Raw genomic sequence first — 15,350 nt, 5'->3', positions numbered from 1 at the left:
TGAGGTGTCTTAGGGGCAATTAGTGATTCAGGACTGAAGGTCAGGAGGGAAAAGGGAGAGACAGACGTGTGAGGAATGTGTATAAAGATGATTGTTAAACCCATGAGAGCCAAGAAGAGGATACAGCTGAAGGGAGCCCTTGAGTTAGGGGAGAACCAGGAGAGAAGGGTGTTGTGAAAGCCCAGAGGAGAGAGAGGATGGTCTTCTGTGTCTGATAATCTGATAGGACTGAGGATGGAGAAGAGGCTGGCAGACTGGGCAGATTCAGGTAAGTGTGGAGGTTAGAAGCCAGATTGTGAGGCCAGACGATGTAGACAGCTGGGCCCAGGAACTTGGCTGAGGAGAGGGCTCTGACAAAGGCTGCAGGGGATGCTGGGTCTGGCAGAGGCTCTTTAAGGGTGGGACAGACTTGAGTGTGTTTGAGAACAGCAGGGAAAGAAGTGATTGGTAGCAAGAGTGGATGTACTGGATGTTGGGAAGGGGTCAGGGACCCACGGGGAGCCCTTTACCACTTTGGCAGAGACCCCCTGGGGCTCAGTCCCTGCTTTACCATCTGTACTTCATCCACCCCTGCTTGGAGATCTCCAGAAGGAGAATCTCCACCCCAGCCCCACCTCCCTCCCAGCCACCCCCATCCCCCCCAGAACAGCGTGCTGCTCTGATTGACATCAGGACTATTGGTGGGCAGTCCAGAGTCCTGGTCTGCTGACCTGTGGCCCCAGGGTCTTTCCAGTGGTTTTCCTAGCACATGCCCTGCCTGCCAAGGCCCTAACCTTGTCCCACTGGTCATCCTTCCCCAGGCGCAGTAACAGTATTTCCAAGTCCCCGGGCCCCTGCTCCCCCAAGGAGCCTCTGCTGCTCAGCCGAGACATCAGCCGCTCCGAATCCCTGCGCTGCTCTAGCAGTTATTCTCAGCAGATCTTCCGGCCCTGTGACCTGACCCACGGAGAGGTCCTGGGGAAGGGCTTCTTTGGACAGGCCATCAAGGTGAGGACGCGCATTAGGTCAGTGGACTGTGTTCAGTTCAGTTAAGCCAACGTGCAGTGAGCCCAGTAATCAACCAATGCTGTGTGTGCAGCTGCAACGAGAGAGGAGCAGTGTGCCCGCAGGCTTGGGAGGCAGAGTGTGGCACCTTCCATGCCAAGTGCAGCCATGAAGAAGTAACTCGAGCAGATCTGTGACCCCCCAGGGCTATGAAGAGCAGGTTGGAGGAGGGAGAAAGGAAAGGCTGCTGGGAGGTGACATGGTGGGGTAGGGCTGGAGCTTCTAACTCTTCATTCTCATCCAAATACTTGTCCTCACACAAGGTTTTCTTATTTCTCTCAACCTTATGTGTCCAGCTAGTGAATCCCCACTTAGGCTCATGGAGCACTTAGAAATGGGAGTGCCCACATCCCATCTGGCTCTAGTGCCCAGGGAAGCCCAAGGGCAGCTTTAGAGTCTGGGTCTCACTGATCGCCTCTCTATTAAATCAGCAATTACTTTTTAAACACTTGTTCTGGAGGGGCCATGGGAGGTGAGACATGGGTCCTGCCCTGGAACAGCTGGCAGCCTAGGTAACTAACGCTTTTTTCTCTCCTCCTCCCTTTCTGCACATAGATGGGAGGTGGGGCCAGGTAAGCATTCCCCGTCTCTTCCGTGCATCTTGTCCCCAGAGAAGGGAGGGAGAGGCAAGCATGGCGTCTCCTCAACCCCTTGGCTCTCAGTTCCTGACTATCCTGCAGACCCTGCCCCAAATACTTCTGAGTCTCCAGTGACTGGCACCCCTCTTTGTCTTGGCACTTCATGGATTTTCTCGCTCTGCCCTGTCTTGCTTCCCATTTCCCTTTTCTGGTTCCTGGTGTTCTATGTGAAACCAGTTCTTCAGGAAGAAATGTATATTCCCTGATGAGCCCCCAGACTTCCCTGCGTGCTGGCTCTGGATATGTGTGCACACTCACTTGTTCTCCTCTCACTCAGAGCCTGGGAGGCCTTGGCTTAGAGCCCCAAGGCCCTTGGCCACAGTGTTTCTGCCCAGCCAGCTCAAGAAGCCCCACTTAGGGAGCTCCCCGGGGTTGTCTGTGCCTACTCCTCTGGTGATCCCCTCCATCTTCCAACAGGTGACACACAAGGCTACGGGCAAGGTCATGGTCATGAAGGAGTTAATCCGGTGTGATGAGGAGACCCAGAAAACTTTCCTAACGGAGGTATGGAGCCCCTAACAACAGTCCACCTTTGCTCCTCTTCTAAAAACCAACTATTCTAAGAGCAGGACAGAAATGACCCTCTTTAGGGTAGTATTTAAGTGCCAACTGTGTGCAAGGCTGAGGTACTAAAGAAATAGCCCTTACCCTGAGGGCTATAGCTCATGGACAGGCCCCCTTTCAGCCCCAGGCCTATGATGCTGTGACAAACGCAAACAGATTGAAAGAGGGAGAGAGCCCTGATAACCAGCCTACCCCCAGGGCCAGTGCCTGCTCTCTGCTGTCCTGCCTGACTCACTGTGGGGTCCAGAGGCCTTCCAGTTCCTTCTCCAGGCCATTGTCCAGGCACTTTGCCAGGCCTGGAACCTGCTCCCTTCTCCCTCAGACCCTTGTTTCCTAGGTGCGAGTGGGGCCTCTTGTAGGAGGCCTTTCCTGCCCCATCCCCAGCTGCTGGTGCCCTCGACTTGTGTTTGTGGGTACCTCTCTGTGCAGATGTTGTCTTCCCAAGTAAACCTGGAGCACCTGCAGGGCAGGGACTGTTTCATTTTGATTTGTGACCCCCAACAGCTAGCTTAACACCTTGCATACAGTAGTTGCTAAATAAATGCTTGTTGATTGAAAGATGGATTGAAGGAAATAAGCAGAAGCCAAATTAGGAGGCTGAAGGAGGTGGTGGTGAGTACAGAGAGGGCCCAGATGTAGTGCTATGGAGACGGGGCAGCAGACCAGTTACCAACAATCTGATGTGTGCCACAAAGGCAGAAGGCTGGCCCTCCCCTCAGCGGACTCTAGTCCAGCAGGACAGCTACAGGCAAGAAGGTGCCAGCAGGAGGGGGATAGGAAAGGCAGGACCTTCACTGAGACAGAAAGGAGGGAGCACCCCCAGGCTTGAAGACAGCTGGGGGAACCTCCTGGAGCAGAGACCTGGGGCTGAGGGAGGAGGGGTCTGGCTCTAGGACCAGCAGGAGTGCTAGTGTCAAGGGACCCCAGCACACCAGCCGTGATGACATAAAGTGGGAAAAGGGCTTCACAGGCCAAACCAAATGTTTCCTATTTGATCCTAGAGGTGAGAGGGAGCTGACTGAATAAGAACCCTCACTTCAGAAAGATGACTTTGGCAGCTGAGCAGGGGTGGATTTGAGATCCAGGTGTGAGGAGGTGAGGGCCTGCACCTCAGCACCAAAAGGAGAGAAGGGGCTGCAGCAGAGAGATGTTATGGAGGCAGAAATGGCCAGACTTGGCAGCTGATTAGATAGAGCGGGTGACAGGGGTGTCCAGATGACCCATAGGTGGCCAGCAGGTGCCTGGGATCATGATGGTGCCCTTGACTGTAACAGAAAAGTTTTGGGGAGAGTTTGGGGGAAAGGAAGAATTCGTTTGGGACATGTTGAATTTCAGATCTAGTTGGAAATGTTCAAGTGGCGATGGTGGAGGTACGACTACACTAGAGGTCAATCAGGAGGCCCAGACTGGGCAGATACCTCTGCTAATCACCAATATAGAGATGATTGTTATAGTATAGAAATGTCCGGTAGACATCTTAAATCCAGTGTGTCCAAAAGGAGCTTCTTAGCATGTCCCCTGCCCACCCCCCAGAGGCTCAGGCGCTGGCCCAGGAGGCCTCCTCCAGTCCTCGCTGTCTCTCACCCAGAGCCTGTCCATTCTACCTTTGTCACGTGTCATGGAGGAGCTGGAGCAGTGGGTAGAGCTACAGGCCTGGAATCAGGGAGATTAGAGCTCAAATCTGGCCTGACTCTAACAGCTCCTACCTACCCATGAATCACTGTAACGTGCTTAGCACAGTGCCTGTAGGGACTTAATAGATGCTTCCTCAGCCTCCTTCCTTCCTTTCCTTCCTCTCTTCCTGGGACACTACCAGCACCGAAGTGTAGGCCCTCACCCCTGGATTATTACAGTAGCCCCCAGGGGGGGAGGGTCTCCCTGCCTCAGTTCTCTCCTCCACTCCTAGAAGGCCAGTCTGACCATGTGTGCCCCTCCTCCCCACCCTCACTTTCGTTCAGTCAATGCCAGTGACTCCCCGTCACTTCCAGTGTGGCTTTTACAACCACCCGTCTCCAGGCCCCTCCTATCTGTCCAGCCTCTCAGTGTTCACATGCTGTCTCCTGGTAGACTCAGCTTCCTTCTGAGCATGGGCTGGCTTCTGCTTTCCTTTAATTCCCCACTGTTTAGCCCAGTGCCTGGTACGTAACAAGCACTTGATTAAATGTTGTTGATGACTGCCTGCCTGACCTCCGAAGTCTCAGTCTTGGGGCTCTAGAGAAATGTTTGTGGAGAGCTGTCTGTCCCTCCTCAAGGGCAAAGAACCTAGAACTTCTCGAACAATAGACAGGATGATTATACAGATGCCAACTCGTGAGTCCCTTGGACAGAATGAGCTTACTCTGACACTCTGCCTTGGTTTTTTTTTGTCTGTCAAGCTGCTCAGTGTCTAATGCCCTAGAGGCGGAAGGGTGCCTGTTCTCTGCTCTGTGCCTGACAAGGCCTCACAGCAGTAATGCTCTCTTGCCTCCCAGGTGAAAGTCATGAGGAGCCTGGACCATCCCAATGTGCTGAAGTTTATTGGGGTCCTCTACAAGGACAGGAAGCTGAACCTGCTGACAGAATACATCGAGGGGGGCACCCTGAAGGACTTCCTGCGCAGTGTGGTCAGTGTGGAGGGACGGGGTCCCAATGGGTGGGCTCCCAATGGGTGGCCTTCCAACAGGCTCCTTATGTTAGCTCGCATCATCAGCAAGGAGCATGGCCCTGTCTTTGGGGTGGGTCCTCACAGGCATTGGGTGCCCAGAGCATGTGTGGTGGACAGAACACTGGGTTTGCAGTCAGAGGTTCAATTCCAGGCTCATTAACACTGATGGAAAACTAGTCAGTTTATAACTAAGTACCAGTGTAGTAGAGAGAGCCTTGTGGGTACGAGGTCCCTCTCTGTCACTGAGGCTAGATAATCATGATGGTGTTCCTTGCCCACTTGGGGCCTTAGTTTCCTCATCTGTCAAATGAGGAGGGTTGAGATGGCCTGATCTGAGAATCTTAAGCCCTTTCCTGCCCGTGGTCTTCAGCTCTCTCACCTACAAAAATAACGGTTGGGCTAGATGGTCACTGAGCAGCTTCCCTTCCCTCCAGCCAGAAGCACTTGGGTGGTAGAAAGACTGATTCCCAAGTCCACACCCCTAGTGTGGCGCCAAGGGCCACCCTCAGCACTGACCATCCTTCTTGTCCTGTAGGACCCATTTCCCTGGCAACAGAAGGTCAGCTTCGCCAAAGGAATCGCCTCTGGGATGGTGAGTGTGTGCAGAGCCACCTTTACGTTCCCTTTTAGACAAGCTATTGATGAGAGACATAAGAGTTGGGACCAAACCCATAGAAAATGTGGCTTGGCCAGTTCTTCTTCACTTTCTGCCCTCCTCTGGGCCTCCCTCACTTCACTGCCTTAGAATTGATTTCAGGAATCGCCCAGAGGGCAAGGACAGGGTCTTGAGGTTTGACCCCCAACATCCAGTGTAGCCTTCTTTCCCCCTTCCTTCCTTCCTTCCTCCCTCTCCTTCTTTCCTCCCTCCCTCCCTCCTTCCCTTCCTTCCTTCCCCCCTCCCTCCTTTCCTTCTTTTTTTCCTTCCTCCCTCCCTTCTTTCCTTTCTTCTTCACAGAATGACTCAAAATCAGGAGATCTGGGTTCCAGTCCCAACTCTACCACTTAGTATTTTACAGTTATGGGAAAGGAGGGAGATGAAGTGTGTCCACACAGAACTCTGACCAAAGTTCCATGAGGAAGCTGATTGCTCCAGGAGTTCAAGCTGAAAAGGTTTTCTGGAGGAAGCAGTAAATGGACTGAACTGTGAGATGGGGTTTTGACACCCTGTGGGCATGATAGACTGGGACAGTCCATGTAAAAGAACTGAAGGGGCCAGCAGTGTGAGGGTAGAGAATAGCCAGACTTGTCTAGGGAACAGGGAGAACCAGTTAGACTAGAAGATGGAGGCCATGGCAAGAAAGACTGAGTGCTGGGCTGAGTGGCTTGTCCAGACGAGCCATTGAAGGTTGTTGAGCAGGGGAGTGACCTGATTGGAACAGGTGCTTTATTTCTAGGAAGGCTGATATAGATGTAGATGAGTCTGGTTGGGACAGAGAGACTCATGGCCTGGGTTGGAGCTCTGACAGAGGGTGCTGATTGTGGGAACAGCAAACAAAGGGCAGAAGAGAATAACGGGGGCTGGGCAGGGCATGGAATTCCCAGGGTCTAATCACTGATAAGGAGCACAGAGAACAGGAAGCCAAGATGGTTCATTTCACTCCTGGTGACCTAGAAGCAGACCTGGGGCAGCTGTGGGGAGGCTGGTGGTGATTGGTTTTGAATATGCTGACTTTGAGGTGCCTGTGAGAACTGTGTGGCAGGACTGGAGCATGGCAGACAGACAGACAGCCCCACCGGCCTTGGCGACAGGCAGGCCACTAAGGTCTGCTCAGAGATGACTTAAAGAGCATGAGAGCAGATTTCAGTCTTGGGGAGGGGGGCGGTGAGTGTTGAGGGACTAGGGAGGCCTGAGTAAGAGCCAGCCCTCGGGGAGGGGAGAGATGAGGAAGACAGCAGTGCAGATGGTTTTAAACTTAGTAGCAAAAGGAAGAAGAGACATGAGGGGCATCGTGAGGGAGGAGCACCCCACTCCCAGGCCCACCACATTGCTAAGATATACAGAGAGGAGAGGCAGCCGGATCTGCCCTCAGGGAATTCGCAGGAAGGGGACAGTTTCTGGCTAGCAAGGATGAGAGAAGCCAGACATGAGAGCTGGCACTTTGTGCCAGGGAATCTAGCAAGCCTTCACGGGACAGGCCACATCTGGGCCGGAGGAGGAGACAGGCCTGTGGCCATCAGAGAGCTAGAAATGGGGCCTTTCAGTCCTGGAGCGGGGGCCGAACAGAGAACAGGCTGAGAGGGTGATGAAGGAAGGTAGGCCCAGTGAGGCTGGGCCTCTGGTGCCAGGCTGAAGGGAGCATTTAGTGAGCCTGGAGCCAAGGAATGGCATTGACATGGCCAGACCTGTGCTTTTAGGAGCGTTGTTTGGGCAGCTCTGTAGAGGGTGGCTTGGAGCTCATAGGGGGCAGTCTAACAAGTCGGGAGCCTGTTCCAGTGGTTTGACTGGAGGTGGGGGAGGTGGGGGCAGGACATAGGGACACTGAAGCCTGTGTGTAGGCAGGAGAGGAGCCAGGGGAGAGGGAGAGGTTCAGGATGTACCTTTTTGGGGGACATCTGAGGAAGTCTGTGAACCCCTTTCAGAAGAAAGGCTTTAAATGTATCACCTAAAGAAAGATGCTGAAATACTTTTAAGAATACCAAATTCCTGTGCCCTTCACAATCGCTCTGGGGCCCCCAAGTTAAGTCCTGCTGTTCTAGAGGGGTGTTGGAGGAGAGTGGGGACAGGGGAAACTATTGCTAGTGAGGCCCCATGAGAACATTTTTTAAAGTTCACCACAGAAAACCAAAGAAGTCCTGACAGGCAGGACAGCTTTGAAAGGGACATGTAGCTTTTCATAATGCACTTTTCCTTTTCTTTTTTTTTAAAGCAAGTGAGGTGAAATGGAGCTTTCATTTCCTTTAGTTCTGTGTGTATGGTATGTTCTTTTTTGGCATTTAAGCTGAGAATTTTAAAAAGTATTTAAAATATTAAGAAGAGATGGAGCATATTCTGCAAAAAGACGCCCTCCCTTTTATCCTGAGAAGCGAGCAAACTGAGAGAGCGCCTGTGGATCTTCTCAGCCAAGTAGCTAATGAGGTCTGCCCAGAGAGAGGACCAGGCTGGGCCCAAGCCCCACTCAGCTCAGTGGGTGACTGTTCAACAAGGTCCAGCCACGCACCCCCAGAACAGGAGTAGGGCACCCCCAGAGGAACCAAGGCCCTGAAGGTAGCATATCCCCAAGATACAGCTGACGAAGTAGGAGGGTATGAGGGCCTGCATCACACTGGCTGGAAGCAGGAGGCTGGAGTCCAGTAGCTGTGGGGGAGCAGGACTGGGGATCAGAGGCAGATTTCAGGCGATCAGGAGACAAGGCCAGTGTGCCTTTGAGAGCCAGCCTATGACAAGCTCTGACCAGAAGGGCCTGGTCTTCCCTGACACTCCTCACTTCTCCTTCCCATTCTAGGCCTATCTGCACTCCATGTGCATCATTCACCGAGATCTGAACTCCCACAACTGTCTCATCAAACTGGTGAGTGCCCTGGGGTTGAGCCATCCTGTCTGGTGGGCATCCACCTCATGCTGGGGGACTGGGGGCAGCAGCAGCTCCAGAGATAGTGCAAGGACCCTTTTACCCATGAGGAAATGCAGCACTTTCTCTTCTCAGCTAGAGGCCAAGCTCTGTGACTCCTGGCTCTGTGCCAGGCCTGCTGGGCTCCCTCCTCTGCTGTCCTTTAGTGTCTATCCTGCTTTCTGGCCCTACTAAGATGCCCATCAGCCTTGCATTCTCCTCCTTTCTCTCTCAGGCTTACTCGAGTTCCCCTCCATGAACCACTACCTTTTCCCCAGATTCTGCCCCCATCTCCATTTCCAACCCTGGGTCTCCTTCACCAGCCCCCATCAGATGCGACATCATCCTGGACCCTCTCTATGTGACCCATAGCCACCTGCAGAATGCCTTCACATTGCTTTGGAGAGTTACCTGACAGCCAGTGACACAGGGTGGGAAGAAGACCAGACTCTAGCATTTAGATCTGGGTGACCTCACCCTCTCGGCCTTCCAAGCTTCCTGTGTAATATGGGCACTGCCCACCTCCCCAAGAGGCCTTTGTAAATGCCATCAGTGCTCTGCATCTGAGATGTTCTGGTTGGGAAACCTGCCAGCTTGAGAGGTGGGTCACAGACTTGTTTCATGTCTTTGGCCAGGACAAGACTGTCGTAGTGGCTGATTTTGGCCTCTCGAGGCTCATTGTGGAGGAGAGGAAGAAGCCCTCCTCAGAGAAGGCTTCCACCAAGAAGCGTACCCTGCGCAAGAGTGACCGCAAAAAGCGCTACACGGTGGTGGGGAACCCCTACTGGATGGCCCCTGAGATGCTCAATGGTGAGATGGGCTACCAGGCAAGCTCCGAGGGAGGGCCTAGAGGTGGGCGGCAGGGCAGACTAAGGCCTGCCCATGTGGGCTTTGTACCCGCAGCATCCTTGGCATTCCTTCCCACCTCCTTACAAACTGGAATGTGGCTCCCCCTCATGGACCAGCTTCCAGAAGCCAAATGGACAGGCGAGCCACTACCATCCTCCAGCCTTTAGTCTTTCCCTGCTTATTTTCCACTATGTGTTGCCTGTGCCTGGTTGAGCAAGCACCTTTCCATCTGCCTGCCTGCCTGCCTGTCTGTCTGTTTGCCTGCCTGTCTGTCTGTGTGCCTCCCTGTATGTCTGCCTGCCTCTCTGTCTGTCTGCCTGTGTCTGTCTGCCTGTATGTCTGTCTTTCTGTCTGCCTCCTTGTCTGTCTACCTCCCTGTCTGTCTGTCTGCCTGCCTGCCTGTCCCACGGAGGCAAGCTGTGATTCAGCAGACTTCTGAGCAGTCTCAACCCTCTGAGAGGAGAAAGGGCCAACATTCGCAGACCCCTTGTCCTGCTAGGGAAACCCCTCAGTGGCAGCAGAGCCAGGGCTGACACTTTCTGAGCCAAATCTTCTTTCAACTTTCAGCTCAGGCCCAGACCCTCGAGCTTCTCTCTGGCTGGGACCCCTCTAGGATAGCTTTTATTTGCATACCATCCTAAATAGCCAGTCCTGGTCTCCATAGAATATTCTCTTGGGGTTAAAAGATCTGGGGTTATATAAGCCTGGACTGCTCTGAAGGGCAAGGCTGTAGAAATAGTCATTTCCCTCTCTTCTAAGAAGCCCTTGCCAGTGACCATTTTGCTACAAAAAGTTGTGCAGGACTTCCATTGCCCCTGTGAGTACCCCTCAGCCTAGTCCTGAAGGTCAGGACCACTGTCACTTGGTACCTGCCCTGACATCCTTGCCCCCACCGCTCAGCCATCACCACCTCCCTGGCCCAGCCCTAGCTGCAGGAGACAGGAAAGAAGTGCTCACCCCTCCCCTTTCATGTTCCTCTAGGAAAGAGCTATGATGAGACTGTGGATGTCTTCTCCTTTGGAATAGTTCTCTGTGAGGTGAGTTCAGACCCCAGCTCAGCACAATGCAATGAGGGGCAAACTCTGGCTTGGGCACCTTCCTTGGGCAACTGAATGAGACAGCTTCCTTACCCTCAAGGTTAGAGCCCGCTGAGACAGACAAGATGTGCATACTGGAAGCAGTAGCCAATTACATGTTCATTGATGTGGCCATTCTCCTTGCCAGTGCAGATTGCAGCCCACATTTCTTATTACAAGAAAGGTCTGTACTAAGTGCTGGGGAGGCCGAGGTGAAGAGTATGCAAGACAATGAGGACGTCTCAGTAGATACTAGTCTTGGAAGAATATCTTGGAAGAAGGGAGTCCTGGCTTCCCATGCTCCCTCATTGTCCACCAGTTCAGCACTATCAACTGCCAGAATCCAGGCCTTATTGTCCTGTGGCCGAGCACACCTGGCCAAGCTTCTTCCCCCCAACCACCTTCTCAGGATCTGCTCCCACTGCCCCAGGGCAGCCTCTCTGTTCTCCCCTGGGTGACAGTCTCCATTGCAGTTGCACCAGACATCCTCCTCCCTCCCTCTCCACCATCCCTCTAAACCTCTCTGCATCCTCTCTACATTCCCTCCTTGACTTGAGTCTGATAAAAAAAAAAGTGGGCTAAGCTTTCTAGAGTTAAAGCCCTCCCTGGGAGTTGTTTCTCATATTTAGTCTCTCCTCATCCACTAGCTCCTTCCCTGATACCTACAAGCATCCTTTTAAAAAACGTTTCTTGACCTTACTCTTTATATCTCCCTCAAATCATGATGCAGTATCTCCTTTCCATCTCTGCCTTCATTGCCTCTCCCTTTCTCACCTATATCATTCACTTCTCAGTCCCTAGAAATCGAACTTCAGAATCAGTCACTCAACTGAAATCATTTTCTCCGATGTTACCCATGATCTCTGAACTGCCCGACCCCATAGCCTGTTCTCATTCGTCCTCCAGACCTTCAGGAGCTTCGGTGCAGGCGCCTACTGCTTCCAGTCTGATATCTCCTGTTCAGTCTCCTTTGGAGTTACCTTGGATGTTCACCAAGGCTTAGCTTCAGGCCCTGTTCTCTTCCTTCTTGGTGATCTAGGTCATTTCCAAATCTCTCCTGATCTCCAGTCCCATATTATCAGCTGCTTCCTGCACTTTTCCACCTCTGTGTCCTGGAGGTATCTTGAGCTGAAGATGTCTAAAATGGAACTCATCATGATTCTCTCCAAGAGCTGATTGGCTGCCTCCAAATGTCCCCATTTCTGTCCAGAGCACTGCCCTCCTTCTAGTCAGCCAGGTGTGCCACCTTGGTATTGGTCATCCTTGACTCATCTCCATGGCCAGTCCATCTCTGCTCCCATCACTTCTCGATGGGGCAGTCTCTCTAGTCTTCTGGAAGTCAGTGTGATACGTGGAAGAACTCTGGGCCTGAAGTCAGAGGACCTGGCTTCCAATCCGTCTGTGCCGCTTACTACCTGGGCAACATCAGTCATTATCTCGCCTGAATTGAGTAGCCTCTGAGGTACCTCCCAGCTCTAAGCTGTGATTGGACTCAGTGGCCTCTCAGATTCCTTTCAGTTCTTGACCTTCGAGTCTGTAAACCTCCTCTCCATTGTTCCTCTACTTGTCTTCCATAACCTCTAAAGAAAGCTTCACTGACTCCCCATTGCCTCCGAGGATCCAGTACAGACTCCTCAGCCTTCCACCATCTTGCCCCCACCTACCAGCAGTTCCAATCTTGGTGCCCACAGGTGTGCCCCTCACATACTCTCTAGTCCCCCATTTGGGGGCTCCACAGTGTTGCTCAGCTGGTCCCCCACACCTGGAATTCACTCCTTGCCTCCTCCCCAGCATCTCTTCCCTTCCACTTAGTCCTTGCTATTTCTTGGTACAGCCTTTGCATTGTATTTGGCACAGCAGAAGGTCAGCTTCTGGAGGACAGTGATGTATTTTTATCCAGCATCTAGCACAGCACCCGTCACATCAGAGAGTTAGTTAGGCCTAAAGGTTGGTCCAGCCTTGAGATTCTCACTACAATTGAGAGCCACGGTGTGTCTGTCACACGAGGAGTAAATGCAGGGCCGTGTCAGGGAGGAGCAGCATGGCACACAGGGCAGAGGAGGACAGAGACGTCCTGGGGCTCTGCTTGTCCCCTCATCTTCCCATCTGGCACTCCCGCCTCAGAGCCTGCCCTTTAATCTTCCCCTACAGATCATCGGGCAAGTGTACGCTGACCCTGACTGTCTCCCCCGGACACTGGACTTTGGCCTCAACGTGAAGCTTTTCTGGGAGAAGTTTGTGCCCACAGACTGTCCCCCAGCTTTCTTTCCTCTGGCTGCCATCTGCTGCAAACTGGAGCCTGAAAGCAGGTGAGTGTGACAGCAAGGGGCCCTCAGTGCGCTCACCGCCAGAAAGGGCCCATTCATCTGGAAGGCCCTCTTGGGCTCTTGAGGTGGATTCTCTGAGGCAATGGGAAAGAGCAGGCATACCCTGCTCTTGGAGTCCATGGTCCAGCTGGACACTGCTTAGCTCTCTCACCTGTACGATAGGGACAGCCTCATAGATTTGTTCTGAGAAATGTGCTTGGCCATCAGATCATGGGCTAGTCGGATGGATCCAAGGGAGCTCAGGCCTTTCCCAGGTAGATGGGAAGAGACTTAAGAGCTCCGTGACTCCCCTGGATGGCTCCAAAGGGTCACACTCTGGTCATCCAGGTCTTCTGTGGAGACTATGGAGGATCCCTGGCCCTCAGGTGCTGCCTATTTTCTTTTCCAGACCCCCATTCTCAAAACTGGAAGATTCCTTCGAAGCACTTTCCCTCTACCTGGGAGAGCTGGGGATCCCCCTACCCTCAGAACTGGAGGAGCTGGACCATGATGTGAGTGTGCAGTACGGGCTGAGCCGAGACTCCCTTTCCTAAGCTCCCCCCGGCCACTGACTGTGTGGCAAGAGAAACATGGCACCCCAGCCACCAGCAGGGCATTCCAAGGCACAGCACTGCCTGTCTCTGGGGCAGTGACACAGTCCCAGTCTGGCTACACTGAGGTCTCCTGTGGATCTCTTTGAGAGGGGAAGAAGCCATTTTCTGCTACCTCCTCAGGAGGAAAACGTGCCCAACACTACTGCTCAGGAGATAGACCTCTGGGGCACATGGACTGCCCCTTCACCATCTCCAAACTCAACCCTCAACTGCAAGCTGTGAAGAAACGTCCCTGCTCCTGGCACCAGAAGCCTGCCACCTCCTCTCGGGGCCTGAACCAGCTGCTTCCGTGGTGCCTCCCCTTGTGCCGATACCACCATCAGGATGTGTGGGAGCAAGCGTGGCTAGCTATGGCCCTGCCCCATCTGCCCCTGCTCTCCAGGGAACTGCTCAGACTGTAGCAAGGGTTCATCTCTTATTACTTTACCACCCTGTGGGCAAGTCTTCTGCAGGACCCGGGAGTCTCCAAGGCCTCCATTGTCTTGGGGGGAGTCTCAGGCATTGGAGAGAAGCCCAGGTCTCCCCCTGCAAACTTCCCCCAAGGCAGGCCTGCAGTAGGGAACTTAGAAAGTCCTTTATGATAGTAGCAAGTGTCAGTGCCAGCTGCAAGCAGATATGGCCTTAAGACTGGGAGACACAATCTCTTTCCAGGGTAGACATTCCTGTTACTGGGCATGATGGATGCTGTTAACATATTCCTCTGTCCTCTGGGTTGGTACACCTAGAAATTTCTCTGCTGAGGGAAGGAGTCATGATCTGGGGGGAGGAGAATTCCCCAACTGAAACTTAGTGAGGGAAATGAGCCCCCAAGCAAGGCCCACTCCCCGTCTCAAATTCACAGTGCCCTTTCCCTGGCCAGCCTGGAGGGCACACCCTAGCACACAGTGGTGAATGCTGACCAAGGCTGGTTTTCCCAGAAGTAAATCAGAAGGAACAGCCTGGGTTTGCCTTCTCTGATGTACCTCCAGGCAGACACCATATTTAACAGTCAGGGAACCTGTGCAGGGGTTACTGTGGGGGGGGCGGGCAAGGGGATGCTGTTAATATTTTTGTGTTAGCTCTGTTGACAGAAATATGTGAAATAGTGGTTATCAGCCTGATGAATTGTGGAACTGGTTGTCATCTCTTGACTAAAGTTTACTTTTCTAATGAGCTGTGTAAATTGGCTGTAGGCCTCTAGGGACTCCTTGGGGGCAGGATGTGGTGGGCCCAATGGGGAGGAGGGGACCAGGAAAGTCAGCCAGGTAAGAGAGGAAACTGGTCTGAACTGTCTCCTTCCCCTAAGAGAGCAAGAACCAGTGTTCTTCATGGCCAAGCCAGGCACCTCGGTCGCCTTCAGGAAAAGAGGCAATAAATGTAGCCGATGGAACCAACATTAAAAAATATTTGGGCTGTGGATCGGAAGGATGGGTGCGCTTTTGCGCTTTCCTTGTTGGAAAAGGCTTTGGTTAGGCAGTTAGGGACCAAGAAATGGTTTTGGAGATGGCCCTGGTGTCCACAAAGATCCCTTTGCCACTAGCTACCCACCAGAACGTGGCCTTGGACCAGGCTTCCCCTCATCTCTAAAGGGAGGACAAGTTTGGGTTATGGATCTACAGATTAGCCCTGACATCCCGTTCTAAGGCCCCTTTCAATTTTGACATTCTGTGGTGGCCACTCAGTTTTATGGAATGGAATGAATGCAGGTCTCATCCAGCCCCACCTAGAAGGAAACGTTCTCCATTTCCATAAAACCATATTCTGTCTTGGTCTTGGATGGGCTCTACCTTGTGACCTGAGTCACACATAAAATACATCCATGTATTTTACTCGGTGCTGGGAACCATCAAACACAAAGATATTTGCAAAGCACTTCACGCCATGGCCGATACCTAGTAGGCACTCAGCAGATGCTTGTTCCCTTTCTGCCCCAGTCCACAAATGTGAAGGAACATGCCCTCCACACAGCATTGGCTCATTGAGGGGTCTCCTTGGAGGAATGGTAGGTCTCTAAGCTCTTAGGCTGCCCCTTTCTTCCATGCAGGGAGCCAGGCTCAGCTCAGAACTCAGGACCTGATCCTTGGAAAG

At 52.8% G+C, this 15,350-nt stretch overlaps 1 protein-coding gene across 4 annotated transcripts in view; it reads left to right on the top strand.

Annotated features, from left to right (window-relative positions):
• The window catches only part of LIMK2 (LIM domain kinase 2), a 64,593-nt gene extending 50,161 nt beyond the window's left edge, over positions 1-14,432 (top strand). For 3 of the 4 annotated variants that reach the window (XM_072599889.1, XM_072599892.1, XM_072599890.1), the window contains 9 exons: positions 801-987; positions 2,100-2,186; positions 4,718-4,849; positions 5,426-5,482; positions 8,334-8,399; positions 9,074-9,248; positions 10,269-10,324; positions 12,515-12,672; positions 13,079-14,432. In XM_072599889.1, the coding sequence (XP_072455990.1) occupies positions 801-987; positions 2,100-2,186; positions 4,718-4,849; positions 5,426-5,482; positions 8,334-8,399; positions 9,074-9,248; positions 10,269-10,324; positions 12,515-12,672; positions 13,079-13,223 (1,063 nt within the window). In that variant the 3' untranslated portion in view covers positions 13,224-14,432. The remainder of the gene's footprint in view (positions 1-800; positions 988-2,099; positions 2,187-4,717; positions 4,850-5,425; positions 5,483-8,333; positions 8,400-9,073; positions 9,249-10,268; positions 10,325-12,514; positions 12,673-13,078) is intronic. The other variant, XR_011965239.1, reaches the window with a different exon arrangement.
• Positions 14,433-15,350: the final 918 nt, after the last annotated feature.

Source organism: Notamacropus eugenii, chromosome 4, assembly GCF_028372415.1.
Source record: "Notamacropus eugenii isolate mMacEug1 chromosome 4, mMacEug1.pri_v2, whole genome shotgun sequence".
NCBI lineage: Eukaryota > Metazoa > Chordata > Mammalia > Diprotodontia > Macropodidae > Notamacropus > Notamacropus eugenii.
Note: the sequence above shows the minus strand (reverse complement) of the source record. Positions and strands in the feature narration are given on the sequence as shown.